The following is a 27,992-nucleotide window of genomic DNA, read 5'->3' on the forward strand; positions in this document are numbered from 1 at the left end:
AGCAGCTTTCTTCACCCGCCTAGAGACGAAACTACTCACCAGCAGCAGCAGCAGCAGCAGCTAGAGACCTGGAGCAGGACCTGAACCAGCAGGTGGTGGCATACTTGGACAGCACCCTGCCACCCAACATTGAAGATCCTGTGGACTACTGGGCAGCCAAACTGAATTTGTGGCCACGACTGGCAGAGTTTGCCCTGGCAAAGCTGTCCTGCCCGGCCAGTAGTGTGGAATCAGAGCGGTTGTTTAGTGTGGCGGGGGCCATAGTTACCCCAAGAAGAACTTGCCTGTCCACCCAAAATGTGGAGAGACTGACCTTTGTCAAGATGAATCAGGCGTGGATCAGTCAGGATTTCCACCCACCAATGCCTGATGCATCAGACTAGATCATCCATGGTGCCACACCAACACTTTGACAAAAGAGACCGGTTTCTTCTTGCTACCTGCCTCAGCTACTATTCTGATGCTGCCACCCACCTGATGCCACACATCTGATGCCAAGTGCTCCTTCTTTCACCCACCATCTTCAGCCAGTACTGGTATTGCCACCCACATCCCCACTCTGTCACCGGGTCACTCTGTGGTCTCCTGATTCTGCTGCCACCTCACCACTTAGGTCTCCTGATGCTGCTGCCACCTCCACACTGTCATTGTGCCACCCTGTGGCCTCCTCCTGATGCTGCTGCTGCCACCTCCACACTGTCATTGTGTCACTGTCATCTGTGCCCTCCTTCTGATGCTGCTGTTGTCGCTACCTCCACACTCTGTCATTGTGCCACTCTGGAGCCTCCTCCTGATGCTGCTGCTGCCACCTTCACTCTCTGTCATTGTGCCACTCTGTGGCCTCCTGATGCTACTGCTGCCACCTCACCACTCGGGTCTCCTGATGCTGCTGCTGCCACCTCCACACTGTCATTGTGCCACCCTGTGGCCTCCTCCTGATGCTGCCGCCACCTCCACACTCTGTCATTGTGCCACTCTGTGGCCTCCTGATGCTGCTGCTGCCACCTCTACACTGTCATTGTGCCACTCTGTGGCCTCCTCCTGATGCTGCTACCGCCACCTCCACACTCTGTCATTGTTCCACTCTGTGGCCTCCTGATGCTGCTACTGCCACCTCTACACTGTCATTTTGCCACTCTGTGGCCTCCTGATGCTGCTGCGACGTCCACACTGTCATTGTGCCACTCTGTGGCCTCCTCCTGATGCTGCTGCCACCTCCAGACTCTGTCATTTGGCCACTCTGTGGTCTGCTCATGCTGCTTCCACCTCACCACTATGTCATAGGGACACTCTGTGGACTTCTCATGCTATTCCCACCCTCCCCACTTCATGACTAGGCCACTATTTTGCCTTTCGGCCTAGCTGACATAATTTATTTGACCCTTCTTCTGATCTGTCAGAAGGAAGGAAAAATTAGACGCACAATGGATCCTGTCTATGTAACAGCTGTAAGGCCTGCATGACATGGTCCCTATTTTGCATCAGAATTGGATTATGATTTGGTAGCCAAAAGCAGGAGTGGGTACAAAACACAGAAGACATGCAAATATTCCATTCATGTGTCATCTCTGTTTTGGATCCACTCCTGTTTTTTTGGGGCTTTAGCAATACTGATGGATTACCGACCAAATGCTGACCTAGTGAATGTGGATGCTCCACAAACAGGATCCGTTTTTTGGGAGTTATTGTTCTGACGGATCAGAGGAAGGGCAAAATAATCAGTGACAAACTTACTACTGACACCCACTCCACTCTGTCGGGGGAACTCTACTTGTATATGCGTTTAATAGAACAGGTTCTGTAGACATCTATGTGGAATCAGTGAAATGGTGTAAAAGGAGTGCGCTCTTTCACACAGTAGTAGGATCTTGGGCCTCTGCACGGTTCTTTATACCTGGCACTAACATTGACCTGTAAGGCTGTTCACACTTGAGTTATTTGGTCAGTTTTGGTCCCGTAACTGCCCAAAGAAGTGAAGTGTGCAGTGATTCTAAGAGCGACGCCTGTTATCTGCATGTCATACTGACTCACAGTATTATTTCACTACCACAGCAGACTCCCTATGCATGTTACAGCAAGGCACAGTGTTCTACATCCCTATAAAGGCTCTCTGCAGCCAGGAAATAGCAATTTTTTGACGTGATTCACCACAAATAAATTCGGATCGAACCCAATTTTTTAAGAAAATTCGGCGAACCGGAATCAAATTTTTGAGAAATTCACTCATCTCTAGTAAAAACCTTTTGCCACTTAGAACATGTAGTTTGCGACTTTTTAACGCCAATTATCTGGCACAGGGAGATGATAAATGCTCCCATATTCTCCAGAATTAAGGAATGGATAACTAAGTTAAAAGCATCATTACATACAGTTGAGCTAGTCCTACAAGACCTTGTATCTGGTATAACAGTGAATTTTCAGAAATCCATGTGCATGTGCAGTATCCCAGAGCTGGCGTTACTTGCAAATTGTTTATTGTTTATGTTGTTTAATGCTATGTATACCTAACCAGCATGGTTTTTGTATGGGTTCTACGAGCTTAAACAACCCTGAGGTAGCCGCTAGAGGACGATGGAAGGTGGACTGGTTAGCTCCACCACTACCTCAGTCTAGGGTAGTTCATAGTGAGAGGTTGTGTTTGGCCTCACTCCTCAGTACTAGGCCTCACACTATACAGACTAACCATCAAGAGAGAACATCTTTGCAATATGGTACTCCAGGAAAAGAGAGAGAGGGCAGAGCTGGAAGTTCCATGATCTGTAATGGTCGAGCAAATGGAGTCAGTAATGTACTCTTCTATCAAAAGCCATAGACATTACTGCTGTGATTAGGAAATTGCTAAGACACCATCAACACTTAGACACGACCTGGCCAGTCTTATCTTAAAACCTGTACTCCGCAGTAGCGAACTACAGCTGAGCTATCATGTTTTTAAATTGTTATTGCTAGCCTCTGATTCTGTAGAGAAGGAGAGGAGTACCACATTCTCAAACCTGGCCTATACCCATACAGAACCATCTGTGAAAACCTGCACTGTGAATTGTTGGAATTGTGTTCAGAGACTGTTGGATGTACTACAATCCTCATTTTGCCCTTCAGTAAAAAGAGTCGTTTACGTCCATAGGAAGCAGAGACAATTGCCATAATGAAGCAGAGAGGTGTCGCCGGCATCAGCTCCCTGCTTCATCATTCCTGCCGTCTCTCCACACCTCTGGTCTGTGCGGGGGGCCAGCAGTCAGCCTCGGGTCCGCCTCCTTCACAGACTAGAGCAGCTGATGTCCTGCTGCTGCTGCTAGGAACAAGGTAAGTATGTGGTGTTTATTTATTTTTTACATTCTGTGAGGGGCACAATGTGGGCATATTACTGGGGGGGCACAATGTGGGCATATTTATGGAGGGCACAATGTGGGCATATTACTGGGGGCACAATGTGGGCATATTACTGGGGGGCACAATGTGGGCATATTACTGAGGGGCACAATGTGCCCATATTACTGGGGAGCACAATGTGGGCATATTACTTGGGGGGCACAATGTGGGCATATTACTGGGAGGCACAATGTGGCATATTACTGGGAGGCACAATGTGGGCATATTACTGGGGGCACAATGTGGGTATCTTACTGGGGGCACAATGTGGGCATATTACTGGGGGGCACAGCTGGGCATATTACTGGGAGCACAGCTGGGCATATTACTGGGGGCACAGCTGGGCATAATTCTGTGAAGGAGGCACAATGTGGGCATAAATACTGTGCGGTGGCATGAAGGGGAATAATTACTGGGGCATTAAGGGGACTGGGTGGGATTAGGTGTACAGTTATGTTTTGGGCGGAGTTAAAGGTGTGGCTTAGTGTGTCCCTCTTTGTTCGTTTACAAAGTTGGGAGGTATGTGCTTATTTTTCTACATTTGGCCGGACTCCAACAACTTTTGCTTGGCCATAGCACTAACATCTCCTGCCTTACAACCACACCAAAAAAAACAACACCAAGGGCACCCAATTACCATGTGTCAGGAGTCCAAACATCAGGGTGTGCCCCGAGGGAAGAAAGGGTGCACCCTTCTTTCACCGCCCATCCTTGGTTCCGGCTCCTCAGGAGCTTGCGGTACCTCCTGCAGAGGTAACCACATTCAAAAATGTACAGAACAGTTTTTAAGTTAGAGATTTCTGCAATTTGGGACTATTCCCTTAGGCTCCTCAATGTATATAGCAATAAATATACAGTATGTACACAGCATGAACACTAGTCATGTTAATAGTACATTGTATTACATTCACGTGGGCAGCGGAAATCCTTATTGGGAGCAATATTTGTTCTATTAAATGATATATCATCGCTGCCAAATAGTTTGCAGCGCCCACTGGGTGTCGTCTGATAAATGAGAGGTTTTAGGACAGCACAAGATTAGTAGTCACATAGTCATAGAGGCGTAGATTCTGTTCACATGAGAAATCTCCCTGTTTATTGAGTATATACAGGTGAAACTCTAAAAATTAGAATATTGTGCAAAGTTCATTTATTTCAGTAATGCAACTTAAAAGGTGAAACTAACATATGAGATAGACTCATTACATGCAAAGCGAGATATTTCAAGCCTTTTATTTGTTATAATTTGGATGATTATGGCTTACAGCTTATGAAACCCCAAAGTCACAATTTTGAGGTACCATTTGCTCAGGGGGTATGGATTAATTAGCTGGCTAGAGTGTGACACTTTGAGCCTAGAATATTGAACCTTTTCGCAAAATGATCATTTTAAGCTGCATTAATGCAATTTCTTTTAATTTGCATTACTGAAATAAATGGACTTTTGCACGATATTCTAATTCTTCGAGTTTTACCTCTATATCCTGAACCTGTAGACCAGGTATCATCAACCTTCGGCACTCCAGCTGCTGTGAAACTCCCAGCATTCAAACTTACTTGGCTGTTCTTATAATTCCCACAGAAGTGAAAGAAGGATTCTGGGAGTTGTAGTTTCAGAACAGCTGGAGTTCCGGAGGTTGCTGATCCCTGCAATAGACAGTTCTCCCACCAGCAAACATTCCTGAAGATGGATAAAGCCAGTAATGTCTACTTATCTGTCTGGTGAACAGGATGTAGTAAGCAGATACAGCAGATCAACCAAAGGAATAGTTTTCTACATTCCCCACGTCAGATCTGCACCCATAGATTGGTGCATTTTTCCATAGCAAAGATTAAAATACACGTTGGCTGCTTTTGCTTTAAAATGACAGGAAAATGCGTTGCTGCTATTTAGAAAAAAAAAAGGTTAATCCATAAAAGAAAAAAAACTCAAAAAGACCACATGTAGACATATCCTCATGGGAGGAGAATATAAAGGAAAGACTTTAAAGGGGTCATGCAAAGTAACTAACTGATCAGTGGGGGTTTGATTGCTGGGGCCCCCCCAACAAAGAATGGGGTTCTTTTTCCCCATTCACCCTTTTTCCCCATTCAGCATGCACCCTGACGCTCCATTCACTCTGCCACAGATAGCCAAGTACAGTGCTCAGCTAGCTCTAGCAGTCCCATATAGCATGAGTAGAGCAGCACCTTTCTGAGGATGGTGAGAGGCCCAGTGGTCAGACCCCTGCTGATCAGTTAGTATTTCTCTATCTATAGCATAACTTTAAAACATGGCACATCTCCTTTAAATCACACAATGCAGTTTTTGATTCCTTTTTAGGCAAAGTCATGAGTGGATTAAAAAAAAAGTGTTCAAATAGAAGTGCTTTAATTTTTCCTTTTATCTCTTTTATCATCCACTACTGTATATTAGTGGGGGAAAAATTAAAAACTGCACTAAAACTACATATGTGAATCTGGAACAGATCTTTTATGTTTTGTGTGTGTATTTTTATTAAATAACAAGAAAATACACTCACTGACAAAAAATAATGCACCCAAATAGAAATACCACAATGTAAAACTTGGCATGCATTTATATCTCAGATATGTCAATTATTACAGGTATGGTCTGATTAGACACTGGGTCTTGTCACAAAAGTGCTTCCCCTGCTGTCCTATAAAAAGGCTCTCAGAGGCTACTTTTGGATAGTGTACCTCTTGGTGAGAGATCATTGACTGACAGACTAGCCCATAAGACGCGCTTGGAGACATTTTTCCCAGTTGACAGACTTTCAGAGGGGCACATCATTGGGCTGAGAGAATCATCAAAGTTTTTTCGATGAATTGCCCACCACCTAGGCCATTCTGACCTACGTAGCTGTTAGGAGGTTTTAGAAGCAGTGGTTACATGAGGGTATGCATACATGGCAAACAGGCTCGAGATGGCCAAGACAGACCAGTACAGAGGATCATTTGATTTGCCGACAAGAATGAGCATCTCCCACAGTTTCATTGTCCATTATCCAGACACAGGTGACACCTTTTATTACACACCCCTCTTCATTACACAACCCTGTCTCTGCTCACCATTCCATTGTTTAGCAGCAGGAAATGTGAACCCATTACATGTCCCGTTATTGACAGCCAGCCACCCTCACCTTGTTTTGCAGTGGTGTCGTGAACGAGAAACCTGGACTGCTATTGTAGTGCCCTGGAGAAGGGGTACCTTGAAGTCTGGATGTTTGTGGACATTTGGCCCTATTTCCCCTATGCAAATTTATCAACTCCTTTACTTTACTTTAAAGGGTTAACGTGCATTTACTTATACTGTTTAATACTGTGTAACTACATCTCATATGTATGTTGTCATATATATCCTGCTCATTTACACTGTACTTGCGCAGCACTGTGGAAAGGGTTAATGAATACTGAGAAACTTTTGGGACTTTCTAGCTAATAATGAGAAGCTAGCAATTTTCAACAGTTACCATAAGGTTTAAAGAAGAGCATGTTTTGGAGGGAAAAAGTCAGACTTGTTTACCACAAAAAACAATAAAAGACCTTTTGAATGCAAGGGTTTCCCAGAAATGTCTCTGCCAGATTGCAAAGCTTCCTTGGCCTGCCTGGTCTCCAAATCTATCACCAATCAACCATTTATGGGTCCAGCTGGGATGTCAGCTTCAGCAACCTACAAGTGTGCAGGATCTACAGGCCCAGCTGCAACATCTGTGGGCAAATGGGCCGAATCATACCATACAGAACCTGTATGCCTCCATGCCCAACCGTATCTCATCTTGTATCCAGGCTAGAGGGGCCCAACAGGGTACTAGAGCCTCCTTTCACTTGTACAGTTTTCCCCCAATAAACGTATTCTTTCGTTCTAATATTGTAAAAGCAATAAAAAAAATTATGTGTGAAAGAAGCGAACAAGCAAAGATGGCAAAGCAATACTGCCACTATTCCAGGAGACAGCTGACCTGCTCCACAATGAATGAACACAGTTTGTCAGTTCAGTCCATCACTCACCAAGAAATCCATAAAACACTTATTTTATGCCATCGGAAAATGAATACAATCAGGAGACATGGACACCAGCCATTTTGTGCAATCTACCTTCCATCCTGATAACTCTTATGCCCATGGCGGACGTGTTTAATGCCATAAAAAAAAGGCCATTTATACATATAGAAAATGTCAAGTAACTGATTTTACGGGCCTGAAGCCGCAGTCTTCCTTGTACTGTTGATCTTATGACTGCCTTTCCTATTCCGATTTCTCTCATGCTTAGGGCTCATTCAGGCGACCGCGCGTTGTTTTGTGATCCACAAAACAAGGATGCCGCCTGTGTGCATTCCGCAATTTGTGCAACGGACTGGGTGGCCCATTATAGGCTACTTTCACACTAGCGTTCGGGGCTCCGCTTGTGAGCTCCGTTTGAAGGCTCTCACAAGCGGCCCCGAACGGATCCGTCCAGTCCTAATGCATTCTGAGTGGAGGCGGATCCGCTCAGAATGCATCAGTCTGGCAGCGTTTGTCCTCCGCTCCGCTCAGCAGACGGACACCTGAACGCTGCTTACAATGTAAGTCAATGGGGACGGATCCGTTTGAAGTTGACACAATATGGCTCAATTTTCAAACGGATCCGTCCCCCATTGACTTTCAATGTAAAGTCAAAACGGATCCGTTTGCATTATCATGAACAAAAAAAAAAAAAAAATTTTCTTTTTGTTTTTTGTTCATGGTAATGCAAACGGATCCGTTCTGAAAGGATCTAAGCGTTTGCATTATAGGAGCGGATCCGTCTGTGCAGATACCAGACGGACCCGCTCTGAACGCAAGTGTGAAAGTAGCCATAGAAATGCCTGTAGGAAGAATAGGACATGTTCTATCTTTTTTGAAGAGCTACGGAACAAAACAACAGATGCGGACAGCACACTGTGTGCTGTCCGCATCTTTTGCTGCCTCATTGAAATGAATAGGTTTGCACTCATTCCACAAAATTGCGGAACGGATTCGGACCCAATCATACCGTTGTATGTGTATGCGTGGCTACAAATCACCATTCGCCTCACTATCCACATTTATAGACACTACAACTAGGTTATAAAAGTACAATAGTGTTTTGGTTTTACACAATGGGGGGGGGGGGGGGGCGGGATTTATTTCCAAACTGGTGTAAAGGAACACTGACTTAGTTGCCGATAGTAACCAATCAAATTCCATCTTTCAGTTTCCAAAGGAACTCTGAAAAATGAAAGGTGGAATCTGATTGGTTGCTATGGTCAACTGAGCATGTTTTTCTTTACACCAGTTTTGATAAATCTCCTCCAGTCTCTCTCTCTGACAAGGCTTAGGAAATAAAAGAAAAAGCTTCCAGAAGTCCTTTTTAGGTATTATTTAAATGTTTTTGTTTTTGGCCAAATAGTGTGTTTGAGTGTAATAAAGTACTTTTAATCCATATGCAAATGGCCAATAAAGTGCACCTGCAGAGGGCGGGCCCTAGCCACTCTGTGCACCCTTACCCCTCCTGCGTCCTTCTTAAATGAAAGGGTCCCGTTCCTGCATAGTCCTCTCACCTGACCATGTCAATCAAGGAGTTGTGGATCCGCTTTCGTTGTACTTAACTGCTCATTTGCTTATGGATTAAAAGTACTTTTTCTCCAGAATAAACCAGATTGCTAAGTGAAAGGTATCATTCCATTCAGCTGAGCTAACCCTACAAGACTTGGTGCCTGGTTTATTGAATTTCCTGCTGACTGGTTTTCTTACATTTTTTCTATAGTGAAAATCTCTTCATTCACAACATGATATCTGCAAGTGCCATGTGATCAAAATTTGCTATGTAGCTCTAGCTTTGTTTTCGTTTAGTTTTTTATGCTGATTTTGACACTAAAACCGTGGCAAAATGAGCTGGAAAAACACCCTGGGGGTAATTTGTCAAAGACCAGAGTTTTATGTTGGTCTTTGATAGCCCCTGCGCTGACAGAGGATGCCCATAATTTATGATGAATAGTGCGCCTCATCTTAAATTAGGCTCATTTTAGGCTACTAATGCACCTAGTTTGAAGTCTACTCCAGTCCCTTTTATGCCTGAAAACAGGCGTAAATATTAGCGAATTTGCTAGGGCCGATAGCCCCAGATTGGCCCCCGCCATTCCGTAGCAATGTTAGTAAATTGGGATGCAGGACTGATGCTTCTTTTTTCAGTGCACTGAAAAGAGAAACTTCTTGCCCAATCTTGCCACAGTTTACACACTGGAAACAGTGCTGAGACCTCAGAAGGTGCCCACACACTTATTAGCCACATTGAGTCAATAAAATAGTCAGATCTTTCTGACACGTTTTTTGCCCATGTGAACATAGCAAATATGGAACGCCATAACATCATATGTGCCATATACCATATTGCTTAAAGGGGTTTTCTCATCTCAGACAATGTGGGCATATCGCTAGGATATGCCCCCATTGTCTTATAGGTGCGGGTCCCACCGCTGGGACCCGCACCTGTATCGGGAATGGAGCCCCAAAAGTGAAGGAGGGCGCACTCGCATGCGCAGCCGCCCTCCATTCATTTCTATGGGGCCGCCGAAAATAGGCTCGGGTAATGCCGTCTTTCTCATAGAAATGAATGGGAGCATGGGCCGCGCATGCGCGGCACGCTCCCATTCACTTCTATGGGAGAGGTGGGGTATTAGCACTTGGTGGTGGACGGACCCCGGGAAATCTGGGGTCCTCCAGCCACAGCGCTCCCTGCTCCGTTCTTGATCTAGGTGCGGGGCATATCCTAGCGATATGCCCCCATTGTCTAAGATGGGAATACCCCTACTGCTTGTAACGGTCACGTCCACACACACACAGGGGGAAGGATAGTAACCACTGCGCTCCACCCTCACCCCTGGCCCTGCCTACTTGCCTCACGAGTCCTGATGACAGGGGACAACTGGACGACAGTCCCTAACTTGGGATACGTGCAGGGAAGACAGACAAGACAAAATACGGAACATGAACGGACCGGGTCAGAACCAAGAGAGCTACGCAGTACAAAGAGTTAAGCAACGAATGGTCAGGAGAAGCCGGGGTCAAATACCAGGAGAGTAGAGAAGTACAAGAGGCGTCCAAAGAGAGTAGTCAGGTGAGAGCCGAGGTCACAATACCAGGATGGAGGCGCAGTACAGGAGGAGCAGGCAAAGGATCGTCAGGGAACGGAATCAGGTGAGTATTCAGTAGTCCAACAAATAGCCTGGAACCTAGAAATTAACAGGCAACCTGTGGCCAGCAGGCTGCCTGTATTTATAGTGGGGAGTGAGGGTCATGTGACGTAGCCAGCGTCACATGACCGACAGACCAACCAGTTGAGCACCGAGTGATCAGCTCGGCGCTCAAGGCAGACTTAGGAGCAGGGAGCCACCCAGCAGTAAAGCTGCCCTGGGAATGAGGTCAAACACAGATCCTCATTCCTAAAGCTAAACAACAGGTCTGCGGGTAAAGGGGGACCAAGTGCACCTTCGGAACCCCGTTACACTGCTAGATTAAAATACATTCACTTTTCTATAATACATAATAGCATAAGTAAGAAATAAATAATATCATAGTAAAAACTGATAAAAAAATAGTTCAATAAATGAAGACATATCTACAATAAAGTGCAGCTGCACCATCATAAATTATCTAATGACCATAAAGGTGGATGTTTAAAATTCATTACAGACATTTATATAACCATAACCATCCAGTAGAAATCAGTGATTGATATACCGTAGACCCTATTGTCTTCTGCTGACAGTCACACAAGCATTTTAGCTTGGCTCTACAAGGCTACAGTGAAAACAGGGAAATATGCCATGGTGATCACAAAATTCAGGAATTTCACAAGGCATCTGAGCACAATGATGTTAAAAGTTACATTACCATATTCCTCTGCAGGAAAATAGGAGGGTCCACAAAATTCCCCTTAATTGACAAATAAAATCACGTTGCGTCCTATGAAGTGTAAGGCATTTCTTATGACTAAACCAAAATCTAATGACATGAAACTGTTTTATTTCTGTGTAGTTACCATCAGGTCTCCACCTTTACTGAGGGAGTAAGTGAAACATGACTGGGTGGATGGTTTTGGGAGACACCCCAGTATAATTTGAGAGAGCTGGTTTGCCAAGTCCTCACAAATACCCAATTAGCATTTACTAATGAGGAAATGTGTACATGGAGTGAACTAATGCAAAGGACACTGACGAAGGTGGAGAGGGAGTAGACCGGAATATAGGAGACAATCAAGTTGTAACAAAGAGGGAAGATTACTCATCTGAAGTACGACTAAGTATGTAATGAAAAGAAATGGATGGCTAAGGGACCAAATCGATAGGTACACTCACTGCCTGGAAAGGGACATGGGAAAGTAAAAGGGGTACACGTGGAGATAAAAGTAATGAAGCAACAGGAGAAAATCATTCATTGCAGAACAAAAGTTTTACAATTATTATGAAGCCCAGACTACTAGTTCTGTATCCCAAACTATCCAAAATATTCTGTGTTAACATTTCTCCATTAATCCCTTAACACATAATGCCGTACTGTAACGTGGGGCCGGCGACGTGTGCTTCCTTCGCAGTGCCGCTGGCGCCCTGCGCAAGGAGAAGGTCATGAATGCAGCCTGAGTCCTCGTCTCCATGGCAGCAGGCGAGCGGCAGAGGAGCTGAGCACCGATAATTATGATCGGTGCTCGGCTGTGTTGGGCTGTGTACTGTGAATCACGTGACGCTGGCCACGTCATGTGACTCATCAGCCAGGGCTATTTAAACAGGCAGCCTGCTGGCCACAGGTTCCCTGTGATTGGTCTTATTTCATTCACCAGCATATCGTCTGTTAGTGTTTGTTCTGTTTTGACCTCGGCTCCGTATTTTGACCTCGCTCTTGCTACCTCCTGCATTTGACGTGACCTCTTGGCTTTGACCCCGGCGTGAGTTTGACTTGGTCTTGCTTTTCCCTTTTGTATTGTTGTTCATCCTGGCTCCTGACCTCGGCTCTTATTGACTTTTGATATTTGATTAACCCCTCAGTGCCTGCCTGTCACTTTGTTTGTTGTTTTCTCCTTTATTGTATTCTTACCTTTAAGGCCCAGCACGTACTCAGATTAGGGACCGCCGTCAAGTTGTACACCGTCACCTAGGGCGGACCATGCAAGTAGGCAGAGATAGAGGTGAGGGTGGAGCTCAAGGCGGCACACACTCCTCCCGTACGTGACACGTACATGTATCACAGAGCAGTCACCCGGCTGCAATGACTGGGAACAGCGATCCCACGAACCCCGTTATTTATCCCTTCAGAAGCCGGGTTCAGCGCTGATTGCGGCATCTATGGAGTTAGGCAGCCTTCTGATCGGAGTCCCCTCAGCCTTCCGATCAGAGCCCCCTCAATGAAATTGCAGGGCTCCGATTAGTTACCTTGGCAGCCTGGTCATTGCTAAAGCCTTCCAGGCCTGCCATGGTAATCTGCCTGCTGAACTATGCACGAGGCAGAATCCTATTCATCGTAATAGATCTCTATTAGGGTGAATAGGACAAGGGATTAAAAGATCCTAGGTTCTAGCGTTCTAAGGCCTCTTGCACACGACCGTATGCCTTCTGAGATATACGGTCCGTGAGCGGGCCATATGTCCTGGAGCAGCTTTGATCGTGCGCACGGGAGCACACAGCATCATAGATTACAATGATCATATGAGTGCGGGCGGCCCGACGTCCGCAGCATCATTGTAATCTATAGGACTTATGGCCCGCTCATGGACCAAATATCTCGGAGGGCATACGGTTGTATGAGGCCTAAGTGGGCTAGTTATTAAATAGTTAAAGTTTTTTATTTATGAAATTCGATGTACGATTAAACTGCCTGGTTACTTTTATTCTACAGGTCAGTACGAATCCAGCAAAACCTTATGTATAGTTTTTCTTGCTTTCAAAAAAATTTGAAATGTGGGAAAAATATCAGTTTTATTTTTTTGTCACCATATTTTGACCCCTATAAATTTTTTGTAATTATGTGTATGGAGCTGTATGGGGGCTCATTTTTTGCGGGGCGATCTGAATTTTTTATTGATACCGACCTGGGGTGTGTATGACTTTTTGATCACTTTTATTACATTTTTTATAGAAAATGAAGCAGCCAAAAATGGCGAATCGGCCATTTGGACGCTTTTTCCGTTTTGCTGTTTGCCGTATGGGGAATATATTTTAATATTTTTATACTATGGGCGTTTTTGCACATCTCGACACCCATGATGTGTATTTTTAATTTTTTTTTAGTTCTTTTATTTTTATTTTATGAAAAAGGGGGTGATTAGAATTTTTATGTTTTTTTTATTTTTAATTTTTTTTTAAACTATAACAATCAATCAATCACTTGCATTGGAATCTATAATGATTTTACTCGTTTCCTATGGAGCCCTACAGACAAGGGCTCCATAGGAAATACTATTCAGCAGCCTCATGTCATTCATAAAGACAGGGGCTGCTGCATACACGCTCCAGCTCCTCTGATCACCACACGGGGGAGCCAGAGTACCACTGAAAGTGCGCACTTTCGGTTTAAGGGCGCTCAGATGCTGTGGTCAGGAATGAACATGGCATCTGAGGGGGTTAAATGTCCGCGATCGGCATTACTGCCGGTTGCGGACATGAGCCCCGGGTGTCTGCTAAAAGAAGCAGGTGGCCACCCGCGGCTATGGCACCTGCAGCGGGTAGGAGCGAGCGCCATCTTTATACACCCACCTAGCACTGTACATGTGCGGTGCTGGGCATGAAGGGGTTAAATCACCCCCCCTTCCAATTTTACATCTAAAAATATATAAACAATATAAAAATAAACATATTAGGTATGGCCGTTTCCGAAAATGTTGACTATTAAAATATTTTGAAAAATTTCCTGTGCAGTAAACGCTGTAACAGAAAAATATGAAAAACACGCGATTCAACATTTTTTTGTCTTCTTGTCGCCCCCCCCAAAAAAATTAAATAATCAAAAAGTCATTTATACCACAAAAATGGTACCAATAAAAGTTGTGGTGCAAATGGTGCAAAAAACGTCCCATACAGCTGTGTAGACTGAAATATAAAAAAGTTATGGCTGTCAGAATATGGCGATGAAAAGAAAATTGAAAAGAAATATATATATTTTTTAAAGTAATTAAACAAAATAAAAACCATACAAGTTTGGTATCACCGCAATCATATTGAGCCACAGAATAAGGGTGTCATGTAATTTTTAGCGTACAGTGAACGCCATCATGTTAAAACTTGAAATCGTGCTGTTTTTTTTATTTTACCCAACAAATAATTTTTTTCCCGTTTTTCAATACAAGACATGGTAAATTAAATGGTGGCATTAAAAAAATGCATCTTGTGCCACAAAAAATAAGCCTTCATATGGCTATGTGAACAGAAAAATAAAAAAGTTATGGCTATTGGAATGTGGGGAGGAAAAATCTAAAATGCAAAAATGACCCGGTCTTTAAGGGGTTAAAAACTATGGGCTAGATTTCCATTACATTCAGGAAATCTTTTTTTTAGATCAAAAGAAGGATTGAATCACAGCAGAAGGGGGAGGTAAAATGCTTTTGTAAATTTTAAAAGTAATATAAAGTGGGTTTATAGTTCAAATCTATTAGGGAATTCTGAGTTAATAGAGAGGTTGCCCCATTCAGAACCTTATCTATTAGCCAAGGGTAATCCCGGACTTAAAGGGGTTGTCTGGGATTGAGGACTTTGTTCCATTAGTACAAGACAGACATACAGTACAGACCAAAAGTTTAGACACACCTTCTTATTCAAAGAGTTTTCTTTATTTTCATGATTATGAAAATTGTAGATTCACACTGAAGGCATCAAAACTATGAATTAACACATGTGGAATTATATACATAACAAACAAGTGTGAAACAACTGAAAATATGTCATATTCTAGGTTCTTCAAAGTAGCCACCTTTTGCTTTGATTACTGCTTTGCACACTCTTCGCATTCTCTTGATGAGCTTCAAGAGGTAGTCCCCTGAAATGGTTTTCACTTCACAGGTGTGCCCTGTCAAGTTTAATAAGTGGGATTTCTTGCCTTATAAATGGGGTTGGGACCATCAGTTGTGTTGAGGAGAAGTCAGGTGGATACACAGCTGATAGTCCTACTGAATAGACTGTTAGAATTGGTATTATGGCAAGAAAAAAGCATCTAAGTAAAGAAAAACGAGTGGCCATCATTACTTTAAGAAATGAAGGTCAGTCAGTCAGCCGAAAAATTGGGAAAACTTTGAAAGTAAGGGCTATTTGACCATGAAGGAGAGTGATGGAGTGCTGCGCCAGATGACCTGGCCTCCACAGTCACCGGACCTGAACCCAATCGAGATGGTTTGGGGTGAGCTAGACCGCAGAGTGAAGGCAAAAGGGCCAGCAAGTGCTAAGCATCTCTGGGAACTCATTCAAGAATGTTGGAAGACCATTTCAAGGGACTACCTCTTGAAGCTCATCAAGAGAATGCCAAGAGTGTGCAAAGCCGTAATCAAAGCAAAAGGTGGCTACTTTGAAGAACCTAGAATATTACATATTTTCAGTTGTTTCACACTTGTTTGTTATGTATATAATTCCACATGTGTTAATTCATAGTTTTGATGCCTTCATAGTCATGAAAATAAAGAAAACTCTTTGAATGAGAAGGTGTGTCCAAACTTTTGGTCTGTACTGTACATATAACATACATCCATGTCCTACCTTTTCCACATGTTTCTGAAGCCACGTTTTCTTATAGAAAATTCTTTGCCGGAAGTGAAGTTTTCTTAGACTTGGTGACATATCGGGCCCTGGCAGGTACAGATTTTTTTTTTAAATTACAGAGCGCTCCGATGTACTGTTAATTGCTGGTCTACAGTCACATAAAAGTTTGGGGGTCCTCCTATACTAGACTTTTTCGGGATCAAGCACTGAAGAAGGGATCAGAGAAAGTCCCGAAACAAGTCTAGTATAGGAGGACCCCCGAACTTTTATGTGACTGTAGACCAGGAATTAACAGTACATCGGAGCGCTTTGTAATTAAAAAAAAAAATCTGTACCTGCTATTATAATTTCTGCACGGCTTACGAACAACCACAGCACCAAGCTGATACCATCCCCCAGCGTACGAGAGCAAACAGTAACTCCCCACTGAGGTAAGATCGCTTCAAGCTTCGTGACACATGGGACGCCACGGCCGGCTTGCAATTGAGATCCCTCAGCAACAAACTGTAAGTTAGTGCGCATATGGGGTGAATATAAAGGGGACTTTGCCGTAACATGAGAAGGATTGCAGCTTGTTTTAAAAGGTACCTAGGCTAAGTAATCGAAAGTACAAATAATCATGAACTTTTACTAACGAGTTGTGAATCATCTATATCGGATATATCCATTGCTATACAAACAAGGGGCATTCAAAAGGACACGTAAAAAACGGTTACTGCTATGGACATAGATTAACAGAAGCTGGACCTCAGTGTGGAAGCATTGTTGCATTAATCGCATGGTGCAAGAGATACAGTATAAGATTATTATTGCCAATATATTATTTAGAATATACAAGGATTGTTTTATATGCCTATTGTTGCGAATATTTTATTCTGAATATATAAGGATTTCTTTGCATGCTTTTTCTTCCTTTTTCTTTTTAGATCAGATTTATCCAAAATTGCGTACATACAGACTATTATCTATATTATATTTTATAAACAACTTTATATAGGTGTGTACACAATTTTATCAACTACCGGATTTATTAAGAATTTATTGTTATATTGGGATTGTATTTACTAATAAATTGATTATATTTTAAGAACCCAAGTTTGTTGGTGTGAATCCAGAGAGAGTGCCAATCATTTTCTGAACTAAAATAAAAACTGTGTTTAAAAAGCCATTTTTTGTCACCATACAGCACAAAAAGTGTAATACCAAGCAATCAAAAAGTCATATGCACCCTAAAATAGGACAAATCAAACCGTCATCTCATCCTGAAAAAGATGAGCCCCTACATAAGACCGTCACCCAAAAAAAAAAAAAAAAAATATGGCTCTCAGAATATGGAGAATGCTTTATTATGTAAAACTGAAACAAACAACCAAAAAAAGTAGTCATATTTGGTATTGTCGCTTCCGTAACAACCTGCTCTAGAAAAATAGCACATGATCTAATCTGTCAGATGAATGTTGTAAATAACAAAAAATAAAAACGGTACCAAAACCGCTATTTTTTGTTACCTTGCCTCACAAAAAAGTGTAATATAGAGCAACCAAAAATCATATGTACCCTAAAATAGTACCAACAAAACTGCCACCTTATCCCGTAGTTTCCAAAATGGGGTAACTTTTTTGAAGTTTCTACTCTAGGGGTGCATCAGGGGGTCTTCAAATGTGACATGACAACTTAAAATTATCCCAGTGAAATCTGCCTTCCAAAAACCATATGGCGTTCCTTTCCTTCTGCGCCCTGCCATGTGCCCGTACAGCAGTTTACAACCACATATGGGGTGTTTCTGTAAACTACAGAATCAGGGTAATAAATATAAAATTTTGTTTGGCTGTTAACCCTTGCTTTGTTAGTGGAAAAAAAATTGATTAAAATGGAAAATCTGCCAAAAAAGTTAAATTCTGAAATTTCATATACATTTTCCTTTAATTCTTGTGGAACACCTGAAGGGTTAACAAAGTTTGTAAAATCTGTTTTGAATACCTTGAGGGGTGTATTTTCCAAATTGGGGTCACTTTTTTGGAGTTTCTACTCTAGATTTGCATCAGGGGGTCTTCAAATGTGACATGGCAGCTTAAAATTATCCCAGTGAAATCTGCCCTCCAAAAACCATATGGCGTTCCTTTCCTTCTGCGCTCTGCCGTGTGCCTGTACAGCAGTTTACGATCACAAATGAGGAGTTTGTCTCTACATTTTTCTTTAATTCTTGTGGAACACCTGAAGGGTTAACAAAGTTTGTAAAATTAGTTTTGAATACCTTGAGGGGTGTAGTTTCTAAAATGGGGTAATTTTTGGGTGGTTTATATTATGTAAACCTCACAAAGTGATTTCAGACCTGAACTGGTCCTTAAAACGTAGGTTTTGGAAATTTTCTGAAAAATTCCAAGATTTGCTTCAAAACTTCGAAGCCCTCTAACGTCCCCAAAAAATAAAATGGCATTCACAAAATGATCCAAACATAAAGTAGACATATACGAAATGTAAAGTAATAACTATTATAAGATATATCACTATCTGTTTTAAAAGCAGAGAAATTGAAATTTGGAAAGTTGCGAATTAAATAAAAATGAAAAACATTAACTGAAATTTACCACTATCATGAAGTACAATGTGTCACAACAAGACAATCTCAGAATGGCTTAGATACAGTCAGGTCCATAAATATTGGGACAGAGACACAATTCTAACATTTTTGGCTCTATTCACCACCACAATGGATTTGAAATGAAACAAACAAGATGTGCTTTAACTGCAGACTGTCAGCTTTAATTCTAGGGTATTTTCATCCAAATGAGGTGAACGGTGTAGGAATTACAACAGTTTGCATATGTGCCTCCCACTTGTTAAGGGACCAAAAGTAATGGGACAGAATAATAATCATAAATCAAACTTTCACTTTTAATACTTGGTTGCAAATCCTTTGCAGTCAATTACAGCCTGAAGTCTGTAACGCATAGACATCACCAGATGCTGGGTTTCATCCCTGGTGATGCTCTGCCAGGCCTCTACTGCAACTGTCTTCAGTTCCTGCTTGTTCTTGGGGCATTTTCCCTTCAGTTTCGTCTTCAGCAAGTGAAATGCGTGCTCAATCGGATTCAGGTCAGGTGATTGACTTGGCCATTGCATAACATTCCACTTCTTTCCCTTAAAAAACTCTTCGGTTGCTTTTGCAGTATGCTTTGGGTCATTGTCCATCTGCACTGTGAAGCGCTGTCCAATGAGTTCTGAAGCATTTGGCTGAATATGAGCAGATAATATTGCCCGAAACACTTCAGAATTCCTCCTGCTGCATTTGTCAGCAGTCACATCATCAATAAATTCAAGAGAACCAGTTCATTGGCAGTGATACATGCCCACGCCATGACACTACCACCACCATGCTTCACTGATGAGGTGGTATGCTTAGGATCATGAGCAGTTCCTTTCCTTCTCCATACTCTTCTCTTCCCATCACTCTGGTACAAGTTGATCTTGGTCTCATCTGTCCATAGGATGTTGTTCCAGAACTGTGAAGGCTTTTTTAGATGTCGTTTGGCAAACTCTAATCTGGCCTTCCTGTTTTTGAGGCTCACCAATGGTTTACATCTTGTGGAGAACCCTCTGTATTCACTCTGGTGAAGTCTCTTGATTGTTTACTTTAAAACACATACACCTACCTCCTGGAGAGTGTTCTGGATCTGGCCAACTGTTGTGAAGGGTGTTTTCTTCACCAGGGAAAGAATTCTTCGGTCATCCACCATAGTAGTTTTCCGTGGTCTTCCGGGTCTTTTGGTGTTGCTGAGCTCACCGATGTGTTCCTTCTTTTTAAGAATGTTCCAAACAGTTTTTTTTGGCCACGCCTAATGTTTTTGCTATCTCTCTGATGGGTTTGTTTTGTTTTTTCAGCCTAATGATGGCTTGCTTCACTGATAGTGACAGCTCTTTGGATCTCATCTTGAGAGTTGACAGCAACAGATTCCAAATGAAAATAGCACACTTGAAATGAACTCTGGACCTTTTATCTGTTCATTGTAATTGGGATAATGAGGGAATAACACACACCTGGTCATTGAACAGCTGAGAAGCCAATTGTCTCATTACTTTTGGTCCCTTAACAAGTGGGAGGCACATATGCAAACTGTTGTAATTCCTACACCGTTCACCTGATTTGGATGTAAATACCCTCAAATTAAAGCTGACAGTCTGCAGTTAAAGCACATCTTGTTCATTTAATTTCAAATCCATTGTAGTGGTGTATAGAGCCAAAAATGTTAGAATTGTGTCGATGTCCCAATATTTATGGACCTGACTGTAAGTAAAAGTTCCAAAGTTATTACTAGTGTTGATCGAACATGCTCGGCCAAACACCAGTTCGGCTCGAGGATCGCGATGCTCGGCACATCGCAGTGTTCGGCCGAATATCGCGTGTGCTCGAGCACGATGCTCCAGTCTCCTCCCCGCATGTTTGTTGGCTGCTATGCAGCCAATAAACGTGCAGGTAACTGCTGTCACTCACTGTAATGCCGTAGCCATGTTGGTTACTGGCATTACAGTGATTGGCTGTCCGGAACGCGTCATTGGGTGCTATAAGGCACCCGATGACACGTGGTTCGGCCAGTCTTAGTCATGGAGAGCTGTGCTGTAGAAAGGACAGATAGTGTAGGGAATAAAATTTTATTTTTTTGTTAGGCAGTGTTGGTGTTAGACACCCAAAAGTCCTTTTCAGGACTATTGTTGTGTCTGTCAGCAATATATATTTTTAGCGCAACCTGCACTAAATTGCGTGCAATTGTTTGGCCGCTGCATTACCGTAGCGACATTACCTGCGCTACATCTCCAGTATAATGTTAGCGCATCCGAAATATCAGTGACATTCAGTGTCATTTTTTCACCGATGGTGACAGCGACATTACCTGCGCTACATCTCCAATATAACGTTAGCGCATCCAAAATATCAGTGACATTCAGTGACATTTTTTCGCTGCTGGTGTCAGCGACATTACCTGTGCTACATCTCTGTATAATGTTTGCCCATCCTAAATATCAGGGACATTCAGTCTAATTTATTTGCGCATACACTTACAAAACCTGCGCTACTGTACGTGTGACATACTTGCAAGCATATATACCATTTAATATGCGGAAGGTTAGCAGTAAGGAACGGGGAAGTCGCCGTGCTGCTGATGGTGCATGCAGAGGCCATGGCCCTGTGCACGGTGAAACCGTGCCTGCTGCCAGAGCACAAGAAACACACTCAACCACAATACATAGCTTCATGTCCCAGTTTGCAGGGCGGCACAGGACACCACTCTCGACGTCACACCAGATAATGCTTCCAGTCGATTAAGAACCACCCTGTCTTCCACAATGTCCAGTCTCAGTAGCCAAGAGTCTGGTCAACAGAATCTTCGTGCTGATTCTCCTTCCTCCCCCCATAGAGAGGATGAGGAGATTGAAAGTCATTCTCCTGATGAGAACAGCAAAATCTTGTCTGTTGGGACTCTGGCACACATGGCTGACTTTATGTTATGCTGCCTTTCCCGTGACCCTCGCGTTGTATGCATTTTGGCCAAAACCAATTACTGGTTGTTCACCCTTCTTGACCCCCGCTACAAAGAGAACTTCTCATCTTTCATTCCTGTGGTGGAGAGGACTTTCAAAATGGTGCAATACCAGAAGGTCCTTGTGGAAAAATTGCTCCAAATATTTACAACGCTGGCGGCAGAGTACGTAGTTCCTTGGGCAACCGAGGAGGGGAGATGAGGGGAACACACAGCGCAGTTCCAACAGAGGCAGGGCAACACTCTCCACGGCCTGCGACAGTTTTATGACACCCCGCCAACACCCTCACCCTGATGCGTGGCCTACTGTCACAAGGAGGGAAACATTTTGGAAGATGGTGAAGGAGTACGTAGCAGACCGTGTCTGCATCCTCAATGATCCCTCTGTGCCTTACAACTATTGGGTGGACACGTGGCACGAACTGGCGCTCTACGCCTTGGAGGTGCTGGCTTGCCCTGCCGCCAGCGTTTTGTCAGAGAGGGTATTTAGTGCTGCTGGGGGCATAATAACTAATAAGCGCATCTGCCTGTCAACTGAAAATGCTCTTATAAAAATTAACAAGGTCTGGATTGCCCCTGACTTCTCTACTCCACCAGAGAAAAGCGGCTGAACATAAAGGCACTTTAAAGTGGCTTTTATGGTGTATTGTATACACTCTATTCTAATGTACCCCTTCCACCACAAAAAAGGGTATCTGGTTCAATCTTCCTTTTCGCGTCCTTCTCCTCGTCCTCCATCATATCAACAAGCTTATTAGGCTGCCCTCGCTCCTAATGTTTTAGATAGTCAGCTCAGCAGCAGGCCCTTGCCAATAATTTTTTCCATGGTCAGATCAGCAGCAGGCCCTCACTCCTAATGTTTAGAAGGTCAGATCAGCCGCAGACCCTCACCCCTAATTTTTTAGATGGTCAGCTCAGCAGCAGACCCTCAGCCCTAATGTTTTAGGTCAGATCAGCAGCAGACCCTCACCCCTAATTTTTTAGAAGGTCAGATCAGCAGCAGACCCTCACCCCTAATTTCTTAGATGGTCAGCTCAGCAGCAGACCCTCACCCCTAATTTTTTAGATGGTCAGATCAGCAACAGACCCTCACCCCTAATGTTTTAGAAGGTCAGATCAGCAGCAGACCCTCAATCCTAATTTATTAGATGGTCAGATCAGCAGCAGACCCTCACCCCTAATTTCTTAGATGTCAGCTCAGCAGCAGACCCTCACCCCTAATTTTTTAGATGGTCAGATCAGCAACAGACCCTCACCCCTAATGTTTTAGAAGGTCAGATCAGCAGCAGACCCTCAATCCTAATTTATTAGATGGTCAGATCAGCAGCAGACCCTCACCCCTAATTTCTTAGATGGTCAGCTCAGCAGCAGACCCTCACCCCTAATTTCTTAGATGGTCAGCTCAGCAGCAGACCCTCACCCCTAATTTTTTAGATGGTCAGCTCAGCAGCAGACCCTCACCCCTAATTTTTTAGATGGTCAGCTCAGCAGCAGACTCTCACCCCTATTGTTTTAGATGGTCAGATCAGCAGCAGGCCCTCACCCCTAATGTTTTGAGGGTCACCATCAGGCCATCAATCAAATATTTTCAAGGGTGTGTATGATGCCCTCCTTTATGTGTAATAAAGGGTGTATTGAAGTGCCGGTTCCTTGTAATTTTTGGCAGCCCTTTCATTTAGTGCATAGGCTTTATTAGTATAGGAGTCCCACTACCTGAACAATTGTACCACAATGTGAATGAGGCCCACCTTTATGTGATATACAGGTTGTATCGGAGTGCCTCTTCCTTGTAATTTTTGGCAGCACTTGCACTTTATATATAAGTAAATATACAGGAAAGAATGTTTTCTAACGATTTTTCCTCTAAAATCGATTTTATCTTCGGTTTTGTGCTTATTATTGTTAGTCTGTAAAAGTGGCGTACTGCTCGGACAACATCGTTCCCAGTAGCGACCTGGGAGTCCAAGATGCATCCAGACATCCTCCCCATGCTGTTTCCGAACCATTTCAGTGGTGTTTCCATCAATTTCTGACCTTTTCATGTAAACCAGACACCCTCCCCTATTCAGAGCAGGGGGTGCATGGTTTAATGCTTGGGTTCTCCCATTGACTTCCATTGTGCTCGGATGCACAATGAAGTGAATCTTCACCCTTGAATACCTTTTTGTTTATATCTAAATAGATTCAATGTTGTGCTGAAATTTCTCAATATAGTATGGTATATCTTTATAGCAGTTGGAGCTTGTTTTTCTCTGAAACAGGGCTCCAAATCCTCTGCATATGTAGGGTGGAAGAGCCCTCCCCCAATAGTCCTTCTAGTAATGCCCCCATATGTATATGATGATGATGATAAGGCTGAAAGTGCCTGGCGGTTGAAGAAAGCAGGAGGAAATTAATTTTGCAGCTCTACCACGCATGGACTATATGTAGTACCCCATAGTGGCACTACCATTCCTACACCCTGCTACTGTCTCTAATAGCTAACATTAATGTCATCTGTGTATTTATTCCCGGTCCTCCTACATTGTGCATTCATAATATTGCTATGAAACTGTTATGTTTATGTAATGTGCCTTATTTACCAGCAGGTGGCAGCAGATATGGTAGAAAGATTTTATAGATAGAATGGAACTTACTATTCCTTTCTGCCCCTTTTGGGCCGAAGTGGGCTAGTCCTGCTTCCTACCAAGAGAAGGGTTGCAGAAAGTTCTAGTTAGTTCTAGTCTAGTGTTGGGAGAAGAAGAGTCAAGATAGAGCAGTGAGGGGAAGGGCCCCTCCTGCAGCAGGAGTCCCTCCAGGGAAGCAGCTCATAGAGCACCATGACTCCTTACAGATTAAGGCTCCATTCACACGTCCGCAAGTGTTGTCCGCACCCCTTCCGCAATTGTGCGGAACGGGTGCGGACCCATTCATTCTCTATGGGGACTGAATGGATGCGGAGAGCACACTATGTGCTTTCCGCATCCACATTTATGAAGCGCGGGCCCGATCTTTCGGTCCGCAGCTCCGGAAAAAAATAGAGCATGTCCTATTTTTGTCCGTAATAGCAGACAAGAATAGGCATTTCTATAGGGGTGCCCGCCGGGTATATTGCGGATCCGCAATGCACTACGGACTTATGAATGGAGCCTAAGAGGTAGAGTATTGTGAGGGGGTCAACAGTCCAAGGCACCACACTCCAAAGGTACGAAAACCGCTACAGAGTCCAGCAATGAGACAGAAGCCGAGTTTGGCACAGCAGAGAGATAAAGCAGAGTAATCAAGTGTGCCATCTTCTCCCAAAACCTGCTGGAACCAAGAGAAAGACCGAATATTGTCTGGATGCAAGTTTATTCAAGTAAAGCTGTTGAACTTTCACCAAGTCTGAACTCGACTTATTCTCCACCTCCTACAACTTTCCCCTTTATTGCTCTGAAGCCTAGCCCTGGGGATTGACGGTATCCAGGTAGAAGCACCGTAACACGCAGAGAAAACTATTAGGGCCGCACCACACCACTCAGCATTTCTATAAACCTTGGAAATGATCGGCCCTGGGTTTGACAAGTTTGATCTTGAGGAACTCTAGTGGCTGTACAGTGGCTGTAGAATTGTAACACTGACTGTAATAGACCTTCGTAACTGACATAAGTGCCTGGGTTCACAAACGTTTGTTTGGCTGAAGGTGCACCAATTTCCACATAAATACTTTTGTACAAATCATTCACCGAAGAACAGAGGATGCTATAGCCAGCAGCTCGATATTAATACCCATAATTATGATTTTTGGAATGGGATGTCCAATAAAATCACTAAAGAGAGATCGACATGTTCATGCTTCCTCGTCCATAATACCTCATCGCTCGAGGTTTCTGACGCTCAACCCACAGCAATCAACTGATCACAGAATTCAATTGTAAGAGAGGTTGTCTTCACAAGTAAGCTCCTTTAAGATGAGGCAAATGTTTGTAAGTGTTAATTATTACTGTGCTTTTGTGTGTGACTTTACTATATAACTTGAAAGGATGCCATGGACACTACAGTGAGCCACACTGTGATATAAATGTATTGTACTGTAAATGTGTGTTGCAAACAACACTGAGGTTATGCTGCCTTCCAGTGGCCTATAGTTTTATTGCTGTTAGATAATATTTATGGATGCAGGACCTTTCAGCCTTGTGCCTTATTTATGCAGGTCTTCAAACTGTAGAAGGAGTACATAGCTTTTAGAGGATAAATACAATGTTTTGCCTAGAATGTACAGGTTTCTAAGAGAATCCAGCACTTCCCCCAAATAATGCTCAAAATTCATGCCCCCCACCAAAACTATCCTTACCCTAAACCTAATCCTAATTATAACACATAAACATATGTAGCTAAGTACTGTAGTGGAGTTGAGGTCAAAGCTGAGGGGTAGAAAGAAGCCACCTCATTCATGCATTCTGATAGCAGCCAAGGCCTGCGACCAAGACCTGCAATTTTACAAATGTTCTGCTGTTGCTGCTGAGTTTTTCATGTTAAGGGTACTTTCACACTTGCGGCAGGACGGATCCAACAGGCTGTTCACCCTGTCGGATCCGTCCTTCCGCTATTTGGCCGTGCCGCTGGACCGCCGCTCTGTCCCCATTGACTATAATGGGGACGGGGGCGGAGCTCCGGCGCAGCACGGTAGTGCACAGCGAAAGGCCGCCGGACTAAAAGTCCTGCATGTCCGACTTTTTAGTCCGGCGGCCTCTCACCGCGAACTGCCGTATTGCGCCGGAGCTACGCCCCTGTCCCCATTATAGTCAATGAGGACGGAGCGGCGGTCCGGCGGCACGGCGAAATAGTGGAAGGACGGATCCGACAGGGTGAACAGCCTGTCGGATCCGTCCTGCCGCAAGTGTGAAAGTACCCTAAATTGCAATCAAATGAAGTGCCTGTATGGTCCTTAAAGAGATAGTGCTGAAATTTATATTGTCCCGTTGGGCCATAAAACTATTCTCTGGGTGCATTGAAAGAACCATTTTGTATTTTGCAGCCATGGTAAGGTAACCGTGAAAGGTACAGTATTGTAATGCGTTCCTCTGTTAAGTCAATGGTGCACCATGTGTAGTGTATAGACAGCGCAGACTGTGGCAGAAAGTAGGCCCTGTGAGATGGGGAAATAGCTCTCCTTGTCTGAACACTGTTTGGTGCCCCCAGAGGAAGGTTTCCAACGAAACGCGCGTCGGGGTGTGCGGTCTTCCTGTGGAGTTATTACTTTGAATTACGGTATGTGACTTTCATGTTTACATTGTACTTATTACATCATCACTTATGAGCCTTTGAATAGGATATTGCTATGTTTTTTTCTGCCACTTATACAGGGAGTGCAGAATTATTAGGCAAGTTGTATTTTTGAGGATTAATTTTATTATTGAACAACAACCATGTTCTCAATGAACCCAAAAAACTCATTAATATCAAAGCTGAATATTTTTGGAAGTAGTTTTTAGTTTTAGCTATTTTAGGGGGATATCTGTGTGTGCAGGTGACTATTACTGTGCATAATTATTAGGCAACTTAACAAAAAACAAATATATACCCATTTCAATTATTTATTTTTACCAGTGAAACCAATATAACATCTCAACATTCACAAATATACATTTCTGACATTCAAAAACAAAACAAAAACAAATCAGTGACCAATATAGCCACCTTTCTTTGCAAGGACACTCAAAAGCCTGCCATCCATGGATTCTGTCAGTGTTTTGATCTGTTCACCATCAACATTGCGTGCAGCAGCAACCACAGCCTCCCAGACACTGTTCAGAGAGGTGTACTGTTTTCCCTCCTTGTAAATCTCACATTTGATGATGGACCACAGGTTCTCAATGGGGTTCAGATCAGGTGAACAAGGAGGCCATGTCATTAGATTTTCTTCTTTTATACCCTTTCTTGCCAGCCACGCTGTGGAGTACTTGGACGCGTGTGATGGAGCATTGTCCTGCATGAAAATCATGTTTTTCTTGAAGGATGCAGACTTCTTCCTGTACCACTGCTTGAAGAAGGTGTCTTCCAGAAACTGGCAGTAGGACTGGGAGTTGAGCTTGACTCCATCCTCAACCCGAAAAGGCCCCACAAGCTCATCTTTGATGATACCAGCCCAAACCAGTACTCCACTTCCACCTTGCTGGCGTCTGAGTCAGACTGGAGCTCTCTGCCCTTTACCAATCCAGCCACGGGCCCATCCATCTGGCCCATCAAGACTCACTCTCATTTCATCAGTCCATAAAACCTTAGAAAAATCAGTCTTGAGATATTTCTTGGCCCAGTCTTGACGTTTCAGCTTGTGTGTCTTGTTCAGTGGTTGTCGTCTTTCAGCCTTTCTTACCTTGGCCATGTCTCTGAG

The 27,992-nt window shown here is 43.4% G+C and overlaps 1 protein-coding gene across 3 annotated transcripts in view; it reads right to left on the reverse strand.

Annotated features, from left to right (window-relative positions):
* ARHGEF4 (Rho guanine nucleotide exchange factor 4) overlaps nucleotides 1-27,992 on the reverse strand; it is a 258,013-nt gene that overhangs the window by 197,294 nt on the left and 32,727 nt on the right. The window contains exon 1 of one of the 3 annotated variants that reach the window (XM_040427875.1): nucleotides 11,263-11,366. The exons of the other annotated variants lie outside the window; for them this stretch is intronic. Within the exon in view, the coding sequence (XP_040283809.1) occupies nucleotides 11,263-11,265 (3 nt within the window). The 5' untranslated portion in view covers nucleotides 11,266-11,366. Of the gene's footprint in view, nucleotides 1-11,262; nucleotides 11,367-27,992 lie in introns of those variants that run through there. 3 annotated transcript variants of the gene reach the window in all.

This window comes from Bufo bufo, chromosome 4, assembly GCF_905171765.1.
Source record: "Bufo bufo chromosome 4, aBufBuf1.1, whole genome shotgun sequence".
In the NCBI taxonomy this organism is placed as follows: domain Eukaryota; kingdom Metazoa; phylum Chordata; class Amphibia; order Anura; family Bufonidae; genus Bufo; species Bufo bufo.